Here is a 21,449-nt window from a genome sequence, read left to right on the forward strand (position 1 = left end):
TTCGTTAAAACATCTGAAGGGGCCCCGTGAGCGAATCGATCCCTGTCCAATTCCGAAGTATCTGTTACAGCATCGTAGAGCTTCAGATTTTCGGCCTCCGCGGCCACCTCAAGTACCCGCGCTTGCGTCTCCGCGGCTGCTACATCTCTTTCCTGCTGTAACAGTTGCAAGCTAACTTTCCATTCAGCCTTCCTTCGCCTTGCTGTGGCAGCTGCCACCTGTTCTTGTTCTTCGATCTGGGCTCTGCGAAGCTTCAATTCTGCCTCTTTCTTACTGTAGGCAGAACGGACCTTAGCTGTTTCCGCATCGGCTCTTGCCTTCGCTGCGGACGCACTTACGGACGAGACGTTGGACTGGGCAGACCGCACAGAACATCGTGAGGGTGTAGAATCGCGTGAGGCGCTTGAGCGAAGCGAGGCCGTTTCCAGAACTACCTGTAGGCGCTGCCTCGCCTCGGCGATTGCCTTTTGCACTAAACCGTCACGCTCCTGGTCAATAGTTTCCTGTCCATCTCGCTCATGGAGGCTCTCCTCCGTGCCGATCCGCGTGAGGAAGGTAGAGAATCTCTCTGATAGGCACCGATATTTGCTGAGCGTTGTACTGAGATCCTCTATTGCCCGCCGTATAAGGTCAGGAGAATTGGCGACCGAAGCATTCAGAAGGCACACTTCTGTTTCTTCCCATGCTCTGTCGAGCTTAATTCCAAAATCTTCCTTGTCGCTCGCGAACTTCTCAAGTGCCTTGAGCGATAGGCTCACCTTTCGTTTAGGTCGAGTGTCCTGACTTGCTTGCATTGGGTCGATGTTAGAGGCACCACCACCCACGATATCCTCTCCAGCGTTGCAATCCATGTTGCTCGTGAAGCGTCGTCTTCGAAGAGCAGAATCCGTTGATGTGCAGTCTTTTTACTGTTCCGATCTCAACGCCGTTTGCAGAGTATGCGTTTAATCAGACAGCGAACTTGGTGTAAATACATTAGATACATAACTTATAAACGTGAATATGCATGAATACGTATAAACACACTCGTAAAAAGACTGTGCACGAACACAAGTGAGAGCCGTGGTGGCCTCGATGCACGTAATATAGCAAGTGAACCTTTGCTCGGCGACCCAAGCGCACGGCTCAAATAACGTCTGGGCCATTTGGACCTTCGAAGCGAAGAGGCCCGTTCTGGGGGCGTCGGAAAGAATGTATGCAGGCAATGGGCAGACAGGCCATAGGTAGACTTAGAAAACATAGTCTTGTAGGATATGTCTGGTGGTGAATACAACATTGAAATTGGTTTCGTTGTTCTGATATATAGTTGAATATAAAGGGGCAGAACAGTATAAATGCACGTCCTCTGCATGTATCTGCTGTACATTTGTCACATCCAGTGGACGTGTCTGTGAGGCATTGCGACGTCTAATATATGTCCCATCGATGTTCTTACCAGATTAACATGCGACAATATAGACCGGATTGCAAATCTACTTTTTCAGCAATTTTGTGTGCATGAGCAGCGCAAATGTCGTACCTGTGGCAGTACCCCACCAGACACAGCTTGGGTATTTCTCAGTAGCCTCTATTGGCGTACTGGATGGAACATATACTAAAATACAAATAGTTGCGGGATGTTTGTGAATTTCAGTGGGGGCCGGAAACGTTTGAAATGGTGACGAGGATGTGTTTCTGCAATTAATATGTGCGTCTGCAATGACTGCCCGCTAACATTTCTGATATTCCTTGCTAACAAATATTGTGCTTGTAATTCAGGCTGTTGTCTATGATGAGGTTACCTAACTGAGTGGAGCTGTCAAACCGACAGGTTTTCTCTGTTGGTGGAAGAGTGCTACGTAGATACTTTGCGGAGAGCAGGACGCGAGCAAATGGAAAAACTTGCTTTTACCGGTTCTCCAATCTCTCACGTTCTCAAAAGATAGATTCACTTTCTTCTAGCACTATACGTAAAAATTACTATTGAATTGATTGTCGAAACAACGTTTCGTAAACGTATGTCTGTATTGCTGCATGATAATCCGGTAGGAACATCGATTGCACGTATATTAGACATCGCAATGCCTCACAAACACGTCCACTGGATGTGACAAATATCCAGCAGGTACATCCAGAGGACGCGCAGTTATATGAACGAGCTTCCGACGATCCATGGGAACATCCATGGAATGGAATGTGACATATCTGGATATCTATTAGACATCCCAAATGTCTACTCTCTACTATCCTTTGGATGTACCTTAGACGTTTTTTGGTTAGCTGGGGTTTCATACGTTCATGGCATCTGCCAAACGGATGCACAGAGGACGTCGAGAACATGGGTACATGAACGTCCCATAGGCCTCCACCGTTTACAACGTACTAACTGATAATAGATACTCATGAGACGTTCCCGTCGGTCTTAGGTGTTTGGATATTTCTGGTATGTCTAACAGACTTTGCGGTTTACTGGGTCAGTCTTCCTATAATAATTTACCGTACACTGGGCAAGCACTGTAAAGGGGCTAGCGCAGACGTGACTTGATACATATAGTTCGAGCTCACAGAACACAAACGACGAATTCCAGTCACGCATGGATTCACAGTTGGCGCATTGCGGAACCAGTGGAACGCGGCTGTCCGCCATCTTCACGCACAGATATGTGGAGCCACGAAAAGCCGTAGCTAGAATCCACTGACAAGTGCGAAGGCGCGTACACGTCACAGTGCCCGTTCAGGTGCATTTTCGTCATAAGACATGGCTGCTCCCATGTGTGTTTCGGAGAAATTATCTATTTTTATGACATGGCACTGTACTGAACTGGGAGAATGAAGCTGCATCTTGGAGAGAGTTGGATGTGGGCTTTCAGAATATCACAACCGTTTCGACTATTTAGGATATGGCGTAGCTGACCTTTCCCAGTAAACCACGGACGTCTAACGGACATCTAGAGGATGGTACACCGTGGATATTTTGGATAACTAGTAGACATCTGGCTGTGTCAAGCTAACCTGGAATGGATGTACTATGGATCGTCGGAAGCTCATCCATAACTGTATAGATGGATATCTTCTGGATGTAACAGCTGGACATTTGCACATCCAGTGGAGGTGCTTGTGAGGCATTGCGACGTCTAATATACGTCCTGTCGATGTTGCTACCGGATTAACATACGACAATATATATAGACCAGATTGCAAATCTACCTTTTCAGCTATTTTGTGTGCATGAACAGCGCAAATGCCGTAGCCGCGGCCGTAGCCCACTCGACACGGCTTGAGCATTTCTCAGTAGCCTCTGTTGGCGTACTGGATGGAACATATACTAAAATACGAGTAGTTGCGGGATGTTTGTTAAGTGTAGTGGGGCCGAAAACGTTTGTAACGGTGACGACGATGTGTTTATGCAATTAACTCGCACGTCTGCACTGAGTCAAACTGCCCGCTAACATTTCTGATATTCCTTGCTAACAAATATTGTGCTTGTAATTCAGGCTATTGTCTATGATGAGGTTACCTAACTGAGTGGAGCTGTCAAACCGACAGGTTTTCTCTGTTGGTGGAAGAGTGCTACGTAGAGACTTTGCAGAGAGCAGGACGCGAACAAATAGAAATACTCGCTTTTACTTGTTCTCCAATTTCTGACGTTCTCGCAAGATAGATTCGCTTTCTTCTAGCGCTATAGTAAAAATTACTATTGAATTGATAGTCGAAACAACTTTCGTAAACGTACGTGTATATTATCGTATGTTAATCCGGTAGGAACATCTTCTAGCGCTATAGTAAAAATTACTATTGAATTGATAGTCGAAACAACGTTTCGTAAACGTACGTGTATATTATCGTATGTTAATCCGGTAGGAACATCGACTGGACGTATATTAGACGTCGCAATGCCTCACAAGCACGTCCATCGGATGTGACAAATATCCAGCTGTTACATCCAGAGGATATCCATTTATACAGTTATGGATGAGCTTCCGACGATCCATAGTACATCCATTCCACGTTAGCTGGACATATTCGGATGTCTACTAGACATCCCAGATGTCATAGATGCTTGGATCTTTCTGGTATGTCTAATAGACGTTTGTGGTTTACTGGGTTAAAGGGAGGGTCTCGCATCTGGAAACCCGTCTGTGAAACCGATTCCACTGCGTTCGGCACCCGCCGGCAGCCTACTTGTTTGTTTTTTATGTCTCTTTCTCTCTCCTGAAAGTGCTTAGGGATTAAATAAGCGTAACGTAATCAGCGCTGCGGCTGCCGAGGCTTCGGTGGCGTGACATCACTACTTAAACGAAGGTGTGACACTGTGACGACAATGGCGCCGTCCAGACCTCCCACACGGCCGCGGCATTCTCGTTAGTTTTTAAGCAGTAACGTTCTCTCCTTTTTCCAGAAAACATTCCTGCATATTCTCAAAGTCAAGTAAGAACCAAACCTTACGCCACTACTTGGGGTTCGGGTTGTCGTTGCTGTCGTCGGTGTTCCACGCGGAATTGAATGACATCACAGTTTCAGAATCGCCGGAGATGGATGCAGAAGTCCATTTAAAGCATAGAAATCATAAGGAGAGAGGCTAGAAGAAAAGCTGGGAGGGAGAGTGAAGGGGGAGAGCAAGGGAGTTGTACGGAGGAAAGACCCTCTCCCAATGTCCAAGTCCGGGGGACGCCATGATCGATATTCTGGATTCGGACGGATTCTGCCACAGCCTTTCCACTTGTGAAGACCAGGTGCGTTCGGCGCAGTGGTATCCAATCCAATGCAAGTCGCTTCCGCTTCCGCTTGGCTCCGTGTGCCATGCCGTGTGCGAAGTGTTTGTTTCGTCTGTAGTCACCTGTGCGCTTGGGTTCCTCAGGGAACGAGTATCGTACGGTTTAAACCTTGTGTTGCGACATGAAAGAACGGCGCAGGGAACTCGTACGAGACACTGTTCTTAACGCGCTAGGCCTACCGTATCGATCATGGCGGCTCGCATGTTGAGATGCCCCCCTTCGCTGGCTTGATTTCTTGGTTCTGAGTTCTATGCTTTAACTATGAACTCCACCAAACTAGCCCGCCGACTGTGCCGGCGATTTTAGCTTGTTGGCTGTGACACGTCTTGTATGGATGAATCCGATAGGTCGCTATCCAACCTACGCGATCATGGTTACCTCGGCTCTGTTCCGCGCTCCGTCGGTCCGTCGCTGTTTTTCAACGAGAGCACGCATTTATTCTTATCTTCATATATGTTAGCCTTTATTCCAGAAAGCATGTGTGTGAAAAAAAGGTGCCCGCGGTGTGGACGAAATGCCTGCGTTTTGTGCTGTCGCCGTCGCCGTCGTCGTCGTCGTTAGAGGCAGAAACTGAATTGCGCCGCATCGTGGAAAACAAGGCGCGTCAAGCGTAGAAGTATATTGCAGCGTCCCACATTTTCTGTCCAGCATTTCAGGCCATATTATCAGGTCGCGTAAGATCGTAACCATTTTCTCGCTACTTCTAGACTGCTCTCCGGCTAAGACTGTTAGAAATGAACTTCACTGCATAGCACGCTCCTAGCAAACCATAATCTCGAATGACATCGTTATCTGCCCTGATTTGTTGAAAAAGGGAGTCGTACGAGTAGTAGGAGGGCTGGCCGAACTCTAGGGGGGGTGAGTTAGCAACATGGACCCCTGGGCCCTGCCCTGAGCCCTGCGCGTATTTTTCCCTGCGCGGCGCGTGTGGGGAGGGTTGTCCGCGCGCTTATCGGCGGGAGAGGGCTGCGCGTGCGCTCATCGTAGCGTATTTTTCAGCCTGGGCAGACTTCTTTGGCCGACTTCACATATTTTTCCGATACAACAGGTGAGCGGTTTACATGCAGAGACATGCAAAGAAGGGTCATACACAAAAAGTACAAGTCAAAATATATTTATTAATGCCAATCAAGTTGAGATATATTTATTAAAGTCAATAGTGCTGGGAATTGTGATGCCAATCAGGTGAAGGAGAAAAACCCAACCGAAAAACCTTCAACTGTAACAGGGCGGTGCTCGGGTGGAGGGCTGATGTGGTGGGCGGAGCGTGACCGGAGGGCTGCGTGTGCTCTTACCATTCACCCTGGGCTGACTTCTTTCACCATTTTCCTACTTGGGCCGACTTCCTTCCCATGACAGGTGGGCGGAACGTGACCGGAGGGCTGCTGTGGTGGGCGGAGCGTGACCGGAGGGCTGCATGCGTGCTTACCATTCACCCTGGGCTGACTTCTTTCACAATTTTCCTACTTGGGCGTCGCGTGCGTTTACCATTCAGCCTGGGCCGCCGACTTTTGTCATTTTTTCAGCCTGAGTCGACTTGAATCGTAATTTTTCCAGCTACAACAGGTGTGCAGTTTACATGCAAAGGATAGCCATACACAAAAGTACAAGTGAAAATATATTAATTAAAGTCATTAGGAATTATGTTATGACTCCGCGTGAATGGGAAAAACTTAACCAAAAATCTGAAATAGAAGGAACACAATAGTTATTACAGGTATGATACATTAGCATTGAATAGGTATCACAAATCAAACACAATATTTTTATTAGTGGAAGTTTTCAATGAATCAGAATTGTCAGTGCATTTAATCAAAGAAGATATTCTTAATCAATACGATTGCAATCAAAATTGTATTATAAAACGTCTAATATTCCTATACGTGAGAACCATCAGTGCAATAGCAGGAAGTTCTGATAGTTGTATGCAGTTAAATGTGAACAGCAGAGACTCTGGAGGACTATGGGACACGAACACAAGATGAAATAAAATCTATACCACTATATTGGTTAATCAAAACAACATAGTAATCTATCATTCAGAAAATGAAAAAATCAAACTCATCAGGAAATAAGACACGTTAAAAATGAACTTCACCACATAGCACGCTCCTAGCCAACAACCAGAACAAAGAACGACACGAACACAAGAGGAAATAAAATCTATACCAATACAAAGAAGATATTCCACTTCACCACATAGCACGCTCCAAGCCAACAAACAGAACAAAGAACGACACGAACACAAGAGGAAATAAAATCTATACCAATACAAAGAAGATATTCCACTTCACCACATATCACGCTCCAAGCCAACAAACAGAACAAAGAACGACACGGAACACAAGAGGAAATAAAATCTATACCACTACAAAGAAGATATTCCACTTCACCACATAGCACACTCCTAGCCAACAAACAGAATAAAGAACGACACGAACACAAGAGGAAATAAAATCTATACCAATACAAAGAAGATATTCCTAATCAAAACAACATTCAGTAAATCAAACTCATCAGAAAATAGACATGTTAAAAATGAACTTCACCATATTGCGCGCTCCTAGCCAACAACCAGATCTAATGATATCTGACCTGCATGATTTGTTGAAGACGGATGCCGATAGATGTATGGAAGACCACGGAACACGAGCGACAAGAGGAAATAAAATCTATACCACTACAAAGAAGATATTCTTAATCAATACGATTACAATCAAATTACAAATTGTATTATAAAAGTCTGAGACGTGAGAACCATCTTTGCAATAGTGTGAATATTTGTCATAACATTTCGAGCGCAATAGGGAATCTCAGTTTCATATTCCAACATTACTCAACTTTTAATTTTTTATTAAGTGAACAGCATAGACGTAAGGAAATAACGAGAAATAACACAATCATCAGCTACAATTAATAGAGAGCCAAACCTGCACACCATCCAACACATAGAGAAATAATAGCTAATCAATCTATCATTGGCCAAATAGCACAGACTTAACGCTGAAGAACAGAGGAACACGCAGCGACACGTAAACATCAACAGAGGAAAATAATCTATCATTGAACCATCATAAAATCGATCAATATACAATTTTCATTCTAACAAACACTACGAACCTTGATGGAGGTATCCAAGACATAGGAAATATGCACGGTTTTCACTCTTTTCCTCAAAGCCGGGAGACTTTATGTCTATATCTATGTCTATATTATGTCTATATGTGACCATAGCACAGCGCATGCTTTATCACTCAAAGGGTTAGGGGCTATATTACTTTGTCCAGCAAACGGGGCGCTCTAGAGGTCAGATAAGAGAGTTCAAAGGCGATATAGTTTATTGTGCAGCGCAAATAGATGTCGATATCACTCGCTGGGGTCACTATCTTTTCGCATCCTTTCCCTGAAACGGAAATCTTTCGTCAAAGTGGTTGACAAGTCGGCTAAGTTTATAGAGATGCGATATTGTTATTGAAGATGTAGAGAAAGTCCAAATTATTAATTGGTAGCAATGATACTCAATCAAAACGAGAAACAAAACTAATTACATCAATTTTTGTAATATCTTGCAACAGAAATTTCTAATGGACCACACAGAAATATCAAATGTGAAATGCAATGTGAGTTATGAGGCATTCCAATCTTAGAGGTACTTACTTATGCCATGCGAGTGAACAATTGAAGCAAATGCAAGACAATGATTATTTCAGGCAGTAAGTTCACAAAGACGAGTGAATACTTGAAACAAAATCAAAACAATAATTCTCACGACAGGTGGAGATTATATCATTCCAAACCAGATAATAAAATTTTAATCAATAAAATAAACATAGATATGCTTTTAATTAAGTGTAGACGTGCACTTGAAAACAGAAGAGACAATTGGCTCTACATTGAAAAGATGGACAGATTTTGTACTCGATACCATAAGTCATGGGAAGATGTGATAAAAAACTGCTTCGAAAAGGAGGAGCCGCGAAACGATTTCATTATCGCTGCATTTCAATACGTCCTAGACATGGTCGTATTCGGAGATATGGTACAAACTACAGAACTGAAGGTGCAAGAATTTATATGCCGAATCTACAATACTTATAAAAATATCTGCACATCAACGTCGGAAGGGCCATTGGGATTGATGGCGGAGTTTTTGAGGTTTGCCAACGAAGAATTGAAATACACTAGACCAGATGTAATTGTAATCATTGCAATGGACATTGCGTACATCAAGAAAGCAGTCGGATCAAATTATCATATACAAGCGGTCTATATCGCACGATTCATTACGGATTTGTTGAAATTACACATATCTGAGATGGAAAGTACATAAAATCTTATCACGTGATATATTCCACTACCACGGCAACGCAATTATTTTCTTCTACCAGTCTCTGCAACGATGTCTAATCAACAGAAGTTCAATATTGTCGTGCAAGATCTGATGTATTATCACCTGTTGAAACTCAACAAACATATCAATTGCGGTTGACCACCGGACGATTTTCATCTAATACTCTCTTGTACGCCATTCAAGAACCTTCATACAAAGAAAGGAAGCATCAATAAGAGACTGTGCAAGTTCATCGCGACAAAGTGCAAGTTGTTGAAGCAATACAAACACGGCGACAACATAGCGCCTGCGTTAATCAACGCTGGATTCAAGCGCCCAATAATCAGAATAAACTATTTAATGTCTTCGGAATTCATCAATGAAGACAACAAACGAAAACTTCAGAGTTTGAAATAGAATTGTAATTTATCGAAATAAACAAGTGTATAAATGATAAATTTCTGTTGCAAGATATAACAAAACTTGATGTAATTAGTTTTGTTTCTCTTTTTGATTGAGTATCATTGCTACCAATTAATAATTTGGACTTTCTCTACATCTTCAATAACAATATCGCATCTCTATAAACTTAGCCGACTTGTCAACCACTTTGACGAAAGATTTCCGTTTCAGGGAAAGGATGCGAAAAGATAGTGACCCCAGCGAGTGATATCGACATCTATTTGCGTTGCACAATAAACTATATCGCCTTTGAACTCTCTTATCTGACCTCTAGAGCGCCCCGTTTGCTGGACAAAGTAATATAGCCCCTAACCCTTTGAGTGATAAAGCATGCGCTGTGCTATGGTCACATAGATATAGACATAAAGTCTCCCGGCTTTGAGGAAAAGAGTGAAAACCGTGCATATTTCCTATGTCTTGGATACCTCCATCAAGGTTCGTAGTGTTTGTTAGAATGAAAATTGTATATTGATCGATTTTATGATGGTTCAATGATAGATTATTTTCCTCTGTTGATGTTTACGTGTCGCTGCGTGTTCCTCTGTTCTTCAGCGTTAAGTCTGTGCTATTCCACGATTGATGATAGATTGATTAGCTATTATTTCTCTATGTGTTGGATGGTGTGCAGGTTTGGCTCTCTATTAATTGTAGCTGATGATTGTGTTATTTCTCGTTATTTCCTTACGTCTATGCTGTTCACTTAATAAAAAATTAAAAGTTGAGTAATGTTGGTATATGAAACTGAGATTCCCTATTGCGCTCGAAATGTTATGACAAATATTCACGCTATTGCAAAGATGGTTCTCACGTCTCAGACTTTTATAATACAATTTGTAATTTGATTGTAATCGTATTGATTAAGAATATCTTCTTTGTAGTGGTATAGATTTTATTTCCTCTTGTCGCTCGTGTTCCGTGGTCTTCCATACATCTATCGGCATCCGTCTTCAACAAATCATGCAGGTCAGATATCATTAGATCTGGTTGTTGGCTAGGAGCGCGCAATATGGTGAAGTTCATTTTTAACATGTCTATTTTCTGATGAGTTTGATTTACTGAATGTTGTTTTGATTAGGAATATCTTCTTTGTATTGGTATAGATTTTATTTCCTCTTGTGTTCGTGTCGTTCTTTATTCTGTTTGTTGGCTAGGAGTGTGCTATGTGGTGAAGTGGAATATCTTCTTTGTAGTGGTATAGATTTTATTTCCTCTTGTGTTCGTGTCGTTCTTTGTTCTGTTTGTTGGCTTGGAGCGTGATATGTGGTGAAGTGGAATATCTTCTTTGTATTGGTATAGATTTTATTTCCTCTTGTGTTCGTGTCGTTCTTTGTTCTGTTTGTTGGCTTGGAGCGTGCTATGTGGTGAAGTGGAATATCTTCTTTGTATTGGTATAGATTTTATTTCCTCTTGTGTTCGTGTCGTTCTTTGTTCTGGTTGTTGGCTAGGAGCGTGCTATGTGGTGAAGTTCATTTTTAACGTGTCTATTTCCTGATGAGTTTGATTTTTTTCATTTTCTGAATGATAGATTACTATGTTGTTTTGATTAACCAATATAGTGGTATAGATTTTATTTCATCATCCATAGTCCTCCAGAGTCTCTGCTGTTCACATTTAACTGCATACAACTATCAGAACTTCCTGCTATTGCACTGATGGTTCTCACGTATAGGAATATTAGACGTTTTATAATACAATTTTGATTGCAATCGTATTGATTAAGAATATCTTCTTTGATTAAATGCGCTGACAATTCTGATTCATTGAAAACTTCCACTAATAAAAATATTGTGTTTGATTTGTGATACCTATTCAATGCTAATGTATCATACCTGTAATAAGTATTGTGTTCCTTCTATTTCAGATTTTTGGTTAAGTTTTTCCCATTCACGCGGAGTCATAACATAATTCCTAATGACTTTAATAAATATATTTTCACTTGTACTTTTGTGTATGGCTATCCTTTGCATGTAAACTGCACACCTGTTGTAGCTGGAAAAATTACGATTCAAGTCGACTCAGGCGGAAAAAATGACGAAAGTCGGCGGCCCAGACTGAAAAATGACAAAAGTCGGCGGCCCAGACTGAAAAATGACGAAAGTCGGCGGCCCAGGCTGAATGGTAAACGCACGCGACGCCCAAGTAGGAAAATTGTGAAAGAAGTCAGCCCAGGGTGAATGGTAAGCACGCATGCAGCCCTCCGGTCACGCTCCGCCCACCTGTCATGGGAAGAAAGTCGGCCCAAGTAGGAAAATGGTGAAAGAAGTCAGCCCAGGGTGAATGGTAAGAGCACACGCAGCCCTCCGGTCACGCTCCGCCCACCACATCAGCCCTCCACCCGAACACCGCCCTATTACAGTTGAAGGTTTTTCGGTTGGGTTTTTCTCCTTCACCTGATTGGCATCACAATTCCCAGCACTATTGACTTTAATAAATATATCTCAACTTGATTGGCATTAATAAATATATTTTGACTTGTACTTTTTGTGTATGACCCTTCTTTGCATGTCTCTGGCATGTAAACCGCTCACCTGTTGTATCGGAAAAATATGTGAAGTCGGCCAAAGAAGTCTGCCCAGGCTGAAAAATACGCTACGATGAGCACACGCGCAGCCCTCCCCCGCCGATAAGCGCGCGGACAACCCTCCCCACACGCGCCGCGCAGGGAAAAATACGCGCAGGGCTCAGGGCAGGGCCCAGGGGTCCCTGTTGCTAACTCATCCCCCCTAGAGTTCGGCCAGCCCTCCTACTACTCGTACGCCTTTTGTTACAAAAAAGGCGTACGCCCCCCCCCCCCCCCCACCATTTTCAACAAATCATGGCGGGTAATGGTGCGTGTGTAATGCTGTAGGAAAGTGTTATGCTGCGAAGTTCATTTTTAAGGGTGTAGAGTAGAGTATCGTCCCTGAACAAGAAACTCCCCATTCATTATCATAAACTAAAATTGTTCTTGTTGTTGTTGACACGGAGGAAGTGGGCAATATAGCCTTAAAGGTCAGCTACGCCGATTTCCCGATGTGTTGAAACGGTTGTGATATTCAGAACGAGCACATCCAACTGCCCCCGAAACGCACCTTCGTTTCTCAATTTTGTCTTCCTATTACGAAAATTAATTCATCAAAGAAACCAAAACAAGCCATGGGCGCAGCCATTTTTGTGACGTAGATGGGATAAACCTGCTCCATCTACGTAGATAGAGAATCGTGCGTCTGATTGGATGAAAGCTGAGGCTTTCTCCGACTTCCCTGGCGTCTTCTCCCGTTTGCGAGGAAATCCAGTTATGGCCGCCGGCTACGATGAGTGTTTCGTCCGAGGTAATCCCGAGAACTATTGAACGATGGAAACAACAACCGCGAACTCATCTCAACATCATTTTCGGCGTGAAATTGTGATTATGTGCTCGAGAACTTCGCAGTTCAACCGTTCAGCTGCCATTCACGTCAACCCGTTTGCTGCTTTTACTACAAGTGCAGGAATGGGAGCGATTGAGCAACAACGTGAGACTTGGTGATCGTTTGAGCATATACCGGCAGAGGACTGGTCTTCAAAGAAAGAAGGCCGTATTTCTGCCCATGCACATCGTGCGATTGCCAGGCTTGTTACACGAGATACATATATTGTGCAGCATCATAGCGCGACTGCAATGAACGACGTAGGAATGTATCGTGACCACTCGAACTGCATTCGTTGAACCATTCGTCGGTTATATGAAAGTGCTCATTAGAGTTGCCCCGAACAAAAAGTGTGGGATGTAGTTTTGTAGTGTGTTGTTGATCTCGTAGAGCGCATCGCGGCATGTAGGTCGAGAGCCCTTATACGTATTTTTTGCATGTTTACTTGAGTGTGCGCATTGTTCTATACCACACAGGCCATATTTCATTCATAATAGTTTCGCAGATAAACACGTACGGGTCGATCTCATATTGCTTTTGAGTTCGGCATAGTGTCTTCAGATCAGGGTATGTGCACTCTGTTTGCTGGGCCCAACAGATGTTATTAAGGATAGTGCAACATTTCCCACTTGAACCATGCTAACATTGCCAGAATAAGGAACATTACACTGTGCTGTGTATTCCACACTCAGTTGTCTCGCGACGTATACCCCCAATTATTATACTGGGTACTCCACATGTTCAACCAGTCAGCACTTCCCATATCCTATTTTTTTTAAACATGTGCTTAAAATTGCACAACTGCCACTCAAGTAACTTTGCCACCAAATTAGTCAGTGACAAAAGGTATATGTACTTTATCACAAATTTAATAACCTTAGTGGAAATGGTTGATGGTGTCCTCTGCCTCGTACAGTGCACTTCATAGCAAAATACACAATAGTCCAAATGTCTTCCTTGTCCACAAATGCCCTGTCAAAGCTGAAAGACTCTTATCAAAATGGGGAAGCGGGCTTGCTTGTCCAGAGAAACAAATATGAAACTGCAGTGCTCAGTGTAAATAACTGCATGCTCAGCAACTAAGGCTGGTGATGCCGAAGACCTAATATTTCTAGGTTAAAAGGAACAAAGGAGAAAAGACCACTGCGGTATATTAATGTTGTTTCAAAAGTATAACACCACAAAATTTGTGAGAGTCAGTTGGTGGATTTAGTTACGTTGGTCACCTCCTGCACCAATTTTTAATAAGATTCAAATGCGTTGCTACCAACCAGGACCTAAGCCTGACCTATGATCTAATAATAATAATAGTATCTATCTATGACCTATATGGACCTTCACCACTACTAGTTCGGTCTAGGTTTCACACGTGGCTTCTAGTGAAATTCGAAGCTGCTCTGTAGAGCTGACAGGAGACTTGCAGAGTAGAGAATTTTTTTATTTATACTTTCCAAAGAACATGTAAAAAAACAATGTGCTGTACCAACTGTATTCAAAGAAATACAAATATACATTGTTTTAGCTATGTGCATATGACTGATGACACACAATGGGCGTCAAGGGTGAGAACACAAGAATACTACCACTGCAGGCACTGTCCTGAAATTCTAAGTCACCATTTGTCAGAAAGCAATGACCATGCACAGCCTAAGGATCATATTGAGCTTCTTCCATTATTGTTTTTATTGACAGCATGTTGGCTGCCGTCCAGTCCATGAAAGTGACCCTTATCGTTGAAAGAACGGTTCAACAGCAAGCGAGCTGGTGATAGTGTCCATGATGGCGAGATCTGAAGAGGAGATACAAGAAGGGACATAAACACGCTATGTTGAGACATTGTGTATGTCCCTTCCTATCCCTCGTCTCAGGGTTTTTCGCTATGGACCTTCATGATGTTTCCTTTGGCAAACTTTACATATTTTTATGTAGAATTGTGGAGGTACAGCCAGGCGCTGTTAGCAAATCACACAGTACTTTTCTTGAATCAAGAATCCATAGAAGGTACACAGTCATCTTCAGCATTGCACACATCTATGGGACATGTTAATCACTTTAGAATGTCACAGACATGTCATGGAGGCCGGCACATGGTTAGTGGTGCTGAAGAGACAACTATTTGTCATAGTTTAAGCATAAAAAGCAGTTTTGTCACCTGCATGTTGAGACAGATGTATCTCTACATACTTTGCCATGACACAAATATATGAAGCAACAAATGTACCCTCTACTTTATTATGGTTATTAGTCAACACTGCCAAGAATGTGGGAACACCGTCTTGTACCACCTACACCCTTCAAAATGACCTTCACACACGACACATTGTAGGTCAACGAGACTCCAGAATGATGTCCTCTCCCTCCCCATTGGCTGAAAACATTTTTCTACTACTTTGCATAAGGGGAAGTTAGTACAAGAAACGCACATATTCCTTTTTTGAGCAAATCAGTATTCAGACCGTTACCATACTGTGGTAGGCCTGCAGTGCATTACATGGTACAGCACACACTGCAAAAAATTTCACCGTAGAACATATCCTTCATTCTAATGACAGTCTTCTCCAGTTTTTCAAACTGCCATTTCCCATAGTGCTTTATGGTATGACACAGTCTTTCTAAATCTTTACTGTAGTTTACTGGTTGTAGCAGAAAAAAGAGACCACTGTTTCCGATCACAGGAAGCAAGCCATAAGTGCTATACGGAAACAGTACATGCTGCTCTCTAGCAGTTGTTAGTGTTTGGACATGGTATGGTGCATGCAGGGTAAATTCCATGGTTAAAATATCCAAACGTGAACAACTGTTAGATTACATGATGTAGAATGCTGTATAGTACAGTAAAACCTCCAAAGTCGGACACCTCCCTACCTCGGACAACTCCCCATGATTTCATTGCACGGGCAGGCTCCCACTGAAACTACATGGGGACGAAATTCTCTATGTCGGACACCTCCCTATCTTGGAAGTAGCATAGGGTTTTCCCTGCAAAGTCTGACAAAACCCTGGCCAAATTACCTCAATATCGGCTTATCTTTGCACCAAAAAGACCCAAAATGAGCCAGTGGCCTTGACTTTTGCCCCTTTTTTCCCCTATACTGGTCTCAGCATTTTGTTGCTTTAGTTTTTAGAGTCGAAAAACAAGTGCTGTCAGTCTACATTGTAATTCTTTATGTGAGCACTTGTCTTCAGTTTGTCTAGAGCCTTTGAACGAGCACTGCACCAAAGCTATGAGAAGTAAGCTGACGCTTCAGAGACAAGTCCTTGCTGCTCGAAAAGCTCCAGAGGTAATGCCATTGAGTAGAATCTGAACGGAATTGAATATACTAAAATCAGTAATAATTATCAGTGAAGAGTGGGTAGAGGTACCACTACCAGGCACCACCACCAGGTACCACTAAGGACCTTAAATTGAAGAAGGGGGACATTTCTCACAGCTGTGATCTCTTCCATTTTTTGTTCCCGTCATATTCTGTAACTCGGACACCTCTATAAGTAGGAGACACTTCGGCTGCACCGCGGGTGTCCAACATAGGAAGGTTTCACTGTATTTATGTTCCGTGTCATGTGACCACAAACAATATATGCTTTTGCTCATGCTGCACAGCACAGGCGAATTGAGCTGCATGTGAGGATAATAACATGAAACCCGAGGCACGGAGGAAAAGGCATGACTTTACGGTCTCTGTGTCAGTTGTTTCATGTTATAATTGCGTACCAGCTGGCCTGTACCTGAGAATAGGTTTGATGCATTGTACACACACCATAGACATGCAGTATGTGGTGTGTTGTGATAGTAATGCCACTGCCAATTGAAGAATAATACTCCAGGTGGATTGTTTCGGTACAATCTTGAACTATGCATACCAAGGGGTAGGGCATCTGCGTGACAGGTTTACCTGGAAGTAAGAATGTAAATGTTAGCTGAAGTCATTGAATAATTAACATTATCAATATACTGCTGCAGATCATACCAACAACAGCACACAAGATGCTCCGATATGTTATGCAGGAATGTCTCTGTACTCACAATATTAGTACAGCAGCTACAGAAAGGCATAAAACAAGTTTTTGTATACATAATACCACTTGAATGCAACACAAGCTTCTGCTGCACTGCCAGAACACCACGGCGGACAGATTTACCTTACTTCACCTGAGAAAAAGTATGTACTGTTGCACACATGATGCCGTTTTAATGCCTCGAAAAACATAATTTATGACCGGAAGACATCAACTGGAAGATTTCGATTTACCTTAGTCAAAACTGAGAAAAAGTATGTGCTGTTGCACACATGAAACTGCTTGAACTGCCCTTGAGCGCTCTGGAAGAACACCTTATTTGTGACCAAAATACAACAGCTGAGCCAACATTGAATTTATACTTTACTCAAAATACACAAGATGTGCTGCCGTGCATATGATACTGCTTAAATGTACTCTGAAAGCGCTGGCACCTCAGGCATGGTTGTTCCAAGCTAGCGAGCAACAGCAAGGGTATACGAACACAAGAAGTCGAGCACAAGTGATAGAATGCACTTGATTAATCAGAAAATGAAATGTCTCAGTACCAGGTGTCACTGTTCCGTCAAGAAAAACAGATGAACTTTGAAGGGGCGTCTGGTTGGCACTGGTGACAGCCTTCAGCTTGAAACCCAGACGGTGATAGTTGAGACGTGGAGTGCAAGCTTTTCGGTGGTGCCAGAATGCCTGCGAAATCATTTAACAAATAAGGCAATTCCAAATCTGTACTGAGAATACACCCGCTGGGGCGTAATCTCTAAAGGATGAAGCAGTAACTGACAGATAGCGTATTTTTCTCTTCTACGCATGACTGACTTGTCTAACATTACGTGTCTTACCTTTATCTGCTGCCTAGTCCTGCCCCTGCAATCTCCTGCTGCAGATAAGGTTGGCACAGCATCCCGGACGAGACATCTTCGGCTTCTTGTGAAACAAGTTGCGCATTGCTTCCGTACCATTCGTATGAGCCAGATGAACAGATCAAATCACTGCTTTCGAAGGTGGCACCCAGTCGGAGTTGTAACCGATTGTTGCAGTCAATCGATTTCTCTTTCGCCTTTCGGAAAATTGTGGTTTGAAACATTGGATCTGCATGCTGAAGTGTTCTTGCAGACGGGAGCAAAACGCTCACGCATTCTCGACACGCAGCACAGAACACGAATCACACCAGGAAGTCTGTACTGGCCTAGCAAATGCTTTGCAGTCGAAGGAAGCAAAACTCACGTTCCTCATGGGTTTAGTGAAGTCCAGAAATATACTGGCTCCCTAATAGCGAACTGTGCAGCAGACGGCTCGGCAGAAGAAACTGGCCGGCTTGGCGGAAGAAACCAAGCCAAAAGTCATGCCAAGCCGGAGCGCGGGCAGACCTCGAATGTGTCGTCGACACAGGGTTTGCGGGACACAAGACGGGATGTCAGTGAAACTAAAAATTCACTTTTTCAGAAAACCGCGAGGAGTTTGGGATAACTATTTTGCATACATAATCAGTGTTCCCTTATGAACACATCGTGTGAGTACCATTCCATTCTGTAACACTCGAAAATCGGCGTAGCTGAGCTTTAAGCTTGGTGAAGGACAATGCTTTCAAGAAGCCGTTCAAGCTCAATTCCAATACATGACATCGGGCGCGTTAGGTTCGTGCTCCGGGAACGTTCCCTCTTCCATGCACGTGCAAGTGACTTTCGGTGCACGTTCCCGTGTGCACCCTGCGCACCCCTTCTTCGGAGCCGGAGAACGCTGGGGAAGAGCAGGGCCAGTTCCGGAGCTCGACGCATGTTCCGGTGTGCCGCCTTTCGAAATGGCGCAACCGTTACAACACGTTGCAACCGCCCATGCTTTTTGTGTTTCCGGAATCATCGGATGTCGGCGGTAAATAGTGATACGATTCCAGAGGACTGTTATGGTTTACTGCTATGTTTAGTTAAAAGCAGACGACAGAAGAAAAGTTCGATAGGAGGCGCGCGGTCAGCGGCTCTGGCGCTCGGCTTCCGGATAGCCTCACAAACACCATTAAGTGGAGACACCAAGGGTACGTTGCCCTAGGAACCCGGGATATGGCGCTCGGGAGCCAGCCGAACGCGCCCATTCTCGAGTAAACATAAACAAGACCCCGCCCCAACTTCCGGTGCCACGAAGACTTCCGGTTCTTCCGCGAGTAAGGACGCTCGGAATCAGCCACCATGCAGAATTATATATTTCGCTTTCCTGATTTGTTGAAAACTGGAGGCGTACGCGTTTTTGTGGCAATTTCAATTGCCACGCAAGTTTAGCACGCAAGTTTCTTACTCATCGCCCCTGGTGCCTCACCTTTTTTAATGTCGTTCTTCTGAACTTCGCGAGGTACCCGCGTACACCAGGCCCCATGTCAGCTTTCAGCATTATCTAATGCAAGCTTTCTGCATTCGAGAGTGCTGCGAATTATGTTCTAGTATTCGGTCAGCTTCACTGCTAATCACCCTGTAAGTGCAGACGATACACTCCGGTGCACTAAAAAAAGTACACAACAAATATCTGTCGTGACTCCTCAGTGAATCAAATAGACAAGGAAGAAGCGAAAGAGGAATACGTGCCGGCACTTTACACGAATTTATTAGCAGCAACTGCATCATTCTTTGCAATGGCTAGCCTTCAACAAGTTGAGTGCACGGTAAAGTCAGCTCACGGAGTCAGCAGCTGCAATTGCGGTATGATTAGTAACAAAAACTGCGATGCCAACATTTACTTACCGAACCTTGTACTACTTTCTGCCTTTCCAGCGCTGCCTGCCAATTTCCTGCTCTGCAGTAGAACCTTATTTCGAATCTTGGACGATGGATTCTGCGAAACTGGCCGATGTGACATGGGAGTTTTATCAGCGGATTCTCCTGACGTCAACCTGACGGGCTTGGAGGATAGTTTGGCTGCGTCCAATTTGTCCCAGGGTCTACAATTGTGGCACAAGAACATCGTAACGAATATAGCGTCCACGACTACGATGTATGGCTTGGACTTCACAACAACGTGAGCATACAAAACGCACAAAACATATACACCCAAACCTGTGCACGTTGCCGTTTCTGCTCGTGGGATGAAATACACCTGTGGCGGCTAGTAGTGCCATCGGTGCCTTGCTCAAGGAAGAAGAGAGCATCTCACGCACACTGGCCGCTGGCTTTACCCGGTTCCATTAAAACCATCTTCGCTTCTCGCCCTATCCTAGTCCCTTGTAGTCGCTCCTATCTTAGCTCCCACAATTGGTGACCCGACAGAACGCCCGCACCTTCTACCATCACTGGTCAGCCATGGCTCAATCCCCAACTCCAACAGCTTCTCAACAGTATGGCCTTCCTCCCCAGGTCAATGTCACAGAACTGAAGCTGCCGAGTTTCTGGGCAAATGATACCCTACTCTGGTTCGTCCTCGTAGAAGCCGAATTCGCCAAACGGCACATAACCAGCCAGCAGTCAAAGTACCACCATATCCTGGCTTCAGCCATATCCATCATGGCTGAAGTACGCGACATTGTCGTTAAACCTCCCGATACCAACCCTTACGACACCCTGAAGACACAGGTCATTAAACGCCTCTCCGAGTCTCTACAATAGAGATTACGGCAGTTGCTTAAAACAGAAGAATTAGGTGACCGCACTCCCAGCCAGTTTTTACGTCGAATGTACCATCCCCTTGGCAGCGAGTCCTCAGCCCTAGACTATTCAGTACTCCGCGAATTATTTCTCAAGCGGCTACCGCATATGGTACGAATGATCCTTTCGGCGTCTCCAACCGAGTCGCTTCGCGACCTATCAGAACTCGCCGATCGCATTATGGAAGCAACGCCACAGTTTTGCGGCACCAATGCGGTTATTCCATCGCACGCTACTGAACCCGTCCCCCCTCTGCCAACTTCCAGTCTAGCTGTCTGCTTCTTCCGCGACACCCTACCAACTGAAGTTCAGCGCCTTTCTGCCATCGTGTCGCGCCTATCTATTACTGGAACCTGCCACTCAGATCAGCACTTCGACCCAGTTGCCACCGTCTCTCAACGTCCCTACTTGCCCGAGCAATTTCGTTTTCCATCTTCAAAATGCTTCATGCACCTTCTCACCCAGGAATTGGTGCCACTCAGCGTCTTGCTTGACAAGGCTTAATTTGGCCTCGCATGAACTCTGACATCCGGCGCTGGACTCGTTCTTGCCGAAAATCGGCAGACACACAGTCACCCCTGTGCAAGCCTTTCTGTCTCCGTCTCATCGCTTCCAGCATGTCCATGTGGACATTGTCGGCCACTGCCCCCCTTCCCGTGGTTTCCGGTATCTATTTACCTGCATCGATCGCTACATGCGCTAGCCGGAAGCACAACCCATCCAGGACATTACCGCTGACACCGTTGCCCGAACCTTCCTGCCAGTATGGGTATCCCGATTTGGAGTTCCCGAAACCGTCACGTCGGACCGAGGCCGCCAATTCGAGTCAAAGCTGTTCAACGACGTCCTCAGATTGCTTGGCTCGACGAGGCAC

The 21,449-nt window shown here is 44.3% G+C and overlaps 1 protein-coding gene and 1 long non-coding RNA gene across 2 annotated transcripts in view; one reads left to right on the plus strand and one right to left on the minus strand.

The window, feature by feature from the left end:
- The window catches only part of LOC135387752 (uncharacterized), a 155,426-nt gene that overhangs the window by 59,624 nt on the left and 74,353 nt on the right, over nucleotides 1-21,449 (plus strand). The window contains exon 5 of the mRNA XM_064616850.1: nucleotides 19,709-19,952. Within this exon, the coding sequence (XP_064472920.1) occupies nucleotides 19,709-19,952 (244 nt within the window). The remainder of the gene's footprint in view (nucleotides 1-19,708; nucleotides 19,953-21,449) is intronic.
- LOC135389960 (uncharacterized) lies at nucleotides 15,924-17,892 on the minus strand. The gene is made up of 3 exons (XR_010421634.1): nucleotides 17,792-17,892; nucleotides 17,501-17,639; nucleotides 15,924-16,828 (listed from the first exon to the last, which is right to left on the minus strand). It is a non-coding gene; the product is annotated as an uncharacterized LOC135389960 (long non-coding RNA).

The sequence above is a fragment of the Ornithodoros turicata genome, chromosome 3 (genome assembly GCF_037126465.1).
Source record: "Ornithodoros turicata isolate Travis chromosome 3, ASM3712646v1, whole genome shotgun sequence".
NCBI lineage: Eukaryota > Metazoa > Arthropoda > Arachnida > Ixodida > Argasidae > Ornithodoros > Ornithodoros turicata.